At 56.8% G+C, this 5797-nt stretch overlaps 3 protein-coding genes across 3 annotated transcripts in view; all 3 read right to left on the reverse strand.

Annotated features, from left to right (window-relative positions):
• Positions 1-2922, reverse strand: part of H257_17241 (hypothetical protein) — a gene marked incomplete at both ends in the record, with an annotated part of 10913 nt that extends 7991 nt beyond the window's left edge. Inside the window, 2 exons of the mRNA XM_009845957.1 lie at positions 74-1819; positions 1889-2922. Of these exons, the coding sequence (XP_009844259.1) occupies positions 74-1819; positions 1889-2922 (2780 nt within the window). The remainder of the gene's footprint in view (positions 1-73; positions 1820-1888) is intronic.
• Positions 2923-3054: 132 nt separating this feature from the next.
• On the reverse strand, positions 3055-3684 carry H257_17242 (hypothetical protein; the record flags this gene model as incomplete). The annotated part of the gene is made up of 1 exon (XM_009845958.1): positions 3055-3684. One exon carries the CDS (start codon positions 3682-3684, stop codon positions 3055-3057), a length of 630 nt encoding a protein of 209 aa, XP_009844260.1.
• Positions 3685-3739: 55 nt separating this feature from the next.
• Positions 3740-5739, reverse strand: H257_17243 (hypothetical protein; the record flags this gene model as incomplete). Its single annotated transcript, XM_009845959.1, has 2 exons — positions 3740-5406; positions 5460-5739. The coding sequence occupies 2 exons, from the start codon at positions 5737-5739 to the stop codon at positions 3740-3742; spliced, it is 1947 nt and encodes a 648-aa protein (XP_009844261.1).
• Between the last annotated feature and the right edge of the window lie 58 nt (positions 5740-5797).

The following is a 5797-nucleotide window of genomic DNA, read 5'->3' on the forward strand; positions in this document are numbered from 1 at the left end:
CTCGATCTCCGAGACTCCGTCTTTCTTCTTGATCCATTTTTGTTGAGAGGCGTCCAGGGCTTGGCTAGCATACGCAATCACTCGGTGTCGGCCTCGTTGTTCTTGCATCAATACTGCCCCCAGGGCTACAGAATGGAGCATACGTCCACGAAGACCGTGAAAGGTAGTTCGAAGTCCGGGTAGGGAGGTTTGACATTCCGGGGACCATTCGAACTCGTCGGCCACATTAAGTTTTTCCAAGGGTCGAGATAGCAGGGCGTACCCCTTGATGAATCTCCGGAAGTAGCCGGCGAGTCCCAGGAAGGATCGGACTTGGGCCACGTTTTTCAGGGGTTTGATTCTCAGCACCGCTTTCACTTTTTCAGGGTTTGGTAGGATGCCTCCCGGGGTGATCGTGTGCCCCAGGAACCCGACCCTATCCCTTCCCCATTGGCACTTGGACGCTTTCAGTTTGAACCCGGCATCCTGGAGGCGCGTCAGGACTTGGGATATGCGCACTAGATGTTCGCCAAAGTCCTCGCTGAAGATGATGATGTCGTCTAGGTAGACCAAGCAGATGCGCCACAAGTATTCCTGGAGGACCCCTTCCATGAGCCTTTCGAATTGCGGCACCGCGTTGCACAGTCCGAAGGGCATGACTAGCCATTCGTACAGCCCGTACTTGCAGGTGAAGGCTGTCTTCTCGATGCTTTCTTCAGCCATCCGCACGTTCCAGTATCCCGATGCCACGTCCATGGTTGTGAAGAACTTGAATTTGCCCAGAACATCCAAGAGATCATCTACTCGAGGCATTGGGTAACAATCTTTGATCGTGACGTCGTTGAGCCGTCGGTAATCGATGCAGAACCGGATGGAACCGTCCGGCTTCCTGATCACGAGTACTGGGCTAGCCCACGGGCTTGTGGAATGTCGGATCAGTCCAAGCTCCAGGAGCTGTTTGATTTCTGCTTCCATGATCTCTCCCTCTCGTTGGGTCACTCGGAATGGTGCTTGTTTGATCGGGGTCGCATCCCCGGTGTTGATGTGGCATTTGGTCAGGTCAGTCCTTCCCGGGGCTTTTGATGTCGAGACGAAGAGGTCGAAGCGCAGGAGAAGTTTTCGGAGGAGTTCTTTCTGTTCGAGGCTCAGACTGGAGTCTTTCCAGTCAATTTGGATCTCTTCCTTGCCTGGTTTCGTACTTGTTTCCTGCGCTCCTGTGGATAGTGCGCAGAGTGTTTCCGCCTCCTGTGGAACCTCCCTCTCTCCCCCCCGCAGAGAAGTCGCGCTCCGGGGCGACGGGGTGGGCAACGTGTCCGACGCTGGCGTGTCCGTGTGGTTCCTGTAGTGGTCCGGGAGGTGGGTAACCACTCCGATGGCGTCGGTGGGGCGAATGACTAATTTCGTGTCCGAGTGGTTCCGCACCTGGACCCAGAAGCCTTCCTTCCGGACGATGTTGATCGAACGGGCGATATGTAAAGGGGACAACGAGGCAGTGGACTCTACCAATATAGGGCACCCTTCCGGGAGGTCTGACGAGATGTGGCATAAGACAAGCCTGCGGGAGTTGCTTTTGACATAGACCGTGGACGTGGGGTGGACAGTGGGCCAGTTGGTCGGCACGTTGTGTAGGGAGACCGAAGGCGCGGGTTCGTGAGCTTTCTGTTCCGGTGGTTCCCGCGGGTCCTCACGTTTGAGATGGGCTACCGTTCTTGGTGTCGTCTGGGCGTCGTCGGTGTGGAACGGTAGGGTGATGGGAGAATCCCCAAAGCCAACACAGTTGGTTGAGAGGTTGACGAGGGCCTTGAGTTTGCGCAACAGGTTAATCCCCAGAATGCACGGGCTGACGGAGTCGACCAGTACCCATACCGGGAAGGTTGTTTGTTTTTACGCTAGAGTGATGCTGAGGTACCGGAGGCCCAGCGTTCGTATAGGCGTGTTGGATGCCGAGACCAACCCATACACCGGTTTTTGGAGAGGAGGGCTCCCGAGTTCGTTCCAGAACGCCTCGCTAATTACCGTCACGGAAGCTCCTGTATCCACTAACGCAAGCGTGTCGGCCGTTTGGATGCGGACCTGAACCAACGGGGCGTTTGGATTGGAACCCACTTGGCACACCTTTTGGTCTGGTCGAGGGGATGGTGCCACCATTGAAAGGAGCTCGTCATCTTTTAGGCCCAGGAACGGCAATTCGACCGTCGGGGACTCGAGGGGATTGTTTGAGTCAACGGCACCCGGGGAGAGAGACTCCGGGGTTTGCGACCGGCCGTCAGGGGTGGCGAGGGTGCTTTCAATATGATGGCCTCCGAGGGCGAGGTCCAGGTAGTGGCGCCGAGATGAGAGCGTCCTGCGACAGATGCGCCAGATGGCCGAGGGTAGTCGTGTGAGTTCCAGGTCCCTTAATGGTAGGGTGAAAGAGGCCCTGTCGTCGGTTAAGTGGTACTGTACGGCTCCGTGGACTTTGACCAGTTGCTGAGCAGGTAGACGGGGAATTTTAGTACCGCCGATAGGTAGGACGACACCCTCGGGTGGCGTGCAATCGGTTTCAGGGATGGGTCCAACACCGGGTAGCTCGATTGAGGCCAGGTTTTTTCGCTGGAAACGTGACCACCGCGTGTCGGAAATGATTGCCACTCGTGCGTTTTCGAAGTTGCGGTTAGCCGTCCGGGCCTCGTCGCATGTTTTCAGGGTGCTGGAGAACCAGTCGAGCCAGCGATCGGGATCGTCGATGTTCGAAGGTGACTCGAACAAATGCGCGTCGTCCCGTGTCAATGGCCGGCGAAGGGCCATTGTAACCACCTTGACAATATCCTCTTGAGTGACATCCTTTCGTTCTTGTTTGAGTCGGACGAGCTGACGTTCCAGGTCGGCTGGTGAGACAGGGTACAGGCGCTCCTCGATATCGACGTGCCGAGCCTCGGGGATGCCCGTTAGGTCGCCCCGCATGATTGCTTCGATTTGGGCTTCCGTAAAGACGGGAGTCACCCTGGGAGAAGGCCCAGTTTCGTAACCAGGGGTGGCTGTCAGGTTCGTGGGCTCCCCTGTCTTTGCCGAACACGGTCCAAGCGTGGCGGGAGGTCAAAGCTTCTTTGACCCCCGGTTTTTGAAGCTCTGAATCCCAGGGGTAGTTGCAGTAGTCGTGGCCTGCGAAGTGGCTGTTTTCGGGGAGCGCACGTCGGCCTTTAGACCGGGAGGCCGGGTGTCAGCCTTCGCGTTCGTAAGGGGCGGGGGGATCGTAGCGCCTTTAAAGCTTGCTGGGTCACCCGCTTGCAAGCGCGGTGATTTGGTGTTGGTGTAAGTTTCATTTGGTTGTTGTGTTATACTTGCCTGCAGGGTCGCGTCCAGAGGGAGCCCTGGAGTATTGCGTGCTTCATCGGTCAGGTATTCGATTCGTCTGATGCCGAGAGCTTGGTCGTCATAGTTAGTAGGGGACTTGTCTCGTCCGGTCTTAATGGTCATGTCATCTACGGAGTTTGGATCTCTTCTGGTCATAAGGCACTCCTGGTCTTGTAGTCTTGTTTTAGAAGCACCCTCGTCAGGGTCTTCGTTGCTCCCTTCCATGGTTCGGGTAGCTGCCGAAGTTCCGTGTAATGGTGGCATCATAGTCTTGGTTGTGGCTGTGGGCGTAACTCTGGGTTTGTTGTTCCCGGGGCTGCTGCTCACAGCCTTGGTAAGTGTCAGTTTCTTCTTGTCAGTATCGGGAGTCATTTTAGGAGTCACTTTTGACGCCACTCCCGGCGGCTTGGTGTCGACTCCGACGGCCTCATTGTAGTTCGTCCTCGAAGTCGTCGTCGCCTCCGTCGGTCACATTCCCGGGGTCGAAAATGTCGGTCAAGGCTGCGATGACTTTAGGGTTGAACTTCCCTTTGTTGAGGGGGCAGGCGAAGCTGAAATGTCCGGGTTTTCCACAGGTATGGCAGTCGTTATTTCCTCGGCGGCCATTCCCATAACTGCCAGCCCGAGGTCGGCCGCCGCTAGGAATTCTGGCCCCGTCCTGTCGTGGGATTCCGCATTCCGCATTGGCGTGACCCTCGGTTCGACAGCGAGAGTAGTAGTACTTGAGCCGGGGACATCTGTCCCGGCTATGACCCTTCGTGCTGCAGCGCCCACAAATCACTTCCCCATTCTTCGTTTCATCGTCTGGGGAGTTACTAATTTTGGGTTGTACTGGGTTATTCGCCCCTGGGGTTTGCTCATGGGCCATCTGGGCAACAACGTTATGGAAAGCCGAGATTTGGTCCTGCTGACGAGCGTTCTGTTTGGCCGCCATCGCCGTCATTTCACGCTTCATCTTGGATACCGTGGCTTGAAGCTCCTGGACTTCGTTGGTCGGGATCGCAGGGGCTTTGGCCGAGCCCCGGGGAGCGCGCCCAGGGGTTCCCAGAGAGATCATGGCTGTCTTGGGGTTGCCTTCAAATGGTTTCTCGAGATTGACATCCTTCTCTTTCAAGTATTTCAGGCTCGCTTCGATGGTTGTAGGGAGTGTCGGGGCCCCCCGGAGGCAGCTGGCCACGATGGGGTCTTCACATTCGTTGAGCAAAATGAACACGGCACTTTCCGGCGGGAAATTCGCGTTTCGAATGTTGTCGCCGATGCGGCAGGCGTACTTGTTAACCGTCTCCCCAGTTCGGCGGTACGAGTCCGCGGTAATGGTCGCCATTCGCTCCGTCATCGTTTTCATGATGAATTCATGCCTGAAAGCCTCCCGGGACTCAGCCCAGGACTGTTCAGCATGATCCCGGACTCGTCGGCCCCACCAGTCGGCAAAACGAGGAATACCGGATTCGTTGAGGCGGTCGTCGAAGATTCCTACCAGTTGGGCGTCCGTGATTCCGTAGTCCAATTGTAACGTGTCGAACTTCTTCAGGAAGTGTTCCAAAGGGATGGCGCTATCCACTCGTTTCAGTTTGGGGGCGTATTTTCGTGCATCAGCATAAGCAGAACGGGAAGGACGACCCCCATGGTCATCGTGCCGGGGCACGTATGGAAACCTTGGTGCGCCTCCACCCCCATGGTCATCGCCGCCACCTCCAGGTCCACCTCCCCCAGGAGGTCCGGGGGGGTTTCCTCGGCCTCCAGAGTGTTCGAAAGGGTTGTGTCCCCCGGGCCCCCCTGGAGCTGGGTATGTCGACGGAGGGCCGGGAGGGTTGCCGGATCCTCCACCGAATACACCGCCGCGGTCTCCGTGGGCCGGTGTGAAGTAAGGTGGGCTGGGGTTACTGTGTCCACGCATCCCGTACGAGTCCTGGGGTATGTACTCGGGGGGTTCTCGTTGCCTTGGTCGTTCGGGAATGAACGGCTTTTGGGAAGTCACAGCACAGCCGTAGACGCCTGCCGGCACCGGCATCGACATGGTTTCCGTAGCAACCTCGGTTTGTTGCATAAACACCGGGATAGGGTCCATTCTCCACCCGCCATTGAGTAGGGGGCCTGGAGTACTGACGACGTCATGAAAGTCGAAAGACTCCCCTTCGAAGGGGAACCTTTCCGGGACGAGGCGGGTGTCGCGTAGGGAGTCCCGACCGAACCGGATCTGAGTCGGCCTTCCTGAAGTTGCAAGGCCAACATTTGCTGATCCACTTGTAAGGAAGACTGTTGCCGACGGAGGTTCGAGTAAGACTTGTTGACTTCCTGAGCGAAAGCTTCCCGTTCTCTGAGGAGGGTTTTCTCTTCTTCCCGCAGGAGGGTCGTGTTTAGCTCCAATTGTGTCTGAGCGTCGGACACCTTTTGTAAGATTGCTTCGTGTTCTTCCCGCGACTTCATGAGCTCCTCTCTTTCTTGAGTTACCACCCGCCGTTCCTCCGAGTCACGATCCAACGTT

The sequence above is a fragment of the Aphanomyces astaci genome, assembly GCF_000520075.1.
Source record: "Aphanomyces astaci strain APO3 unplaced genomic scaffold supercont1.101, whole genome shotgun sequence".
NCBI lineage: Eukaryota > Oomycota > Saprolegniomycetes > Saprolegniales > Verrucalvaceae > Aphanomyces > Aphanomyces astaci.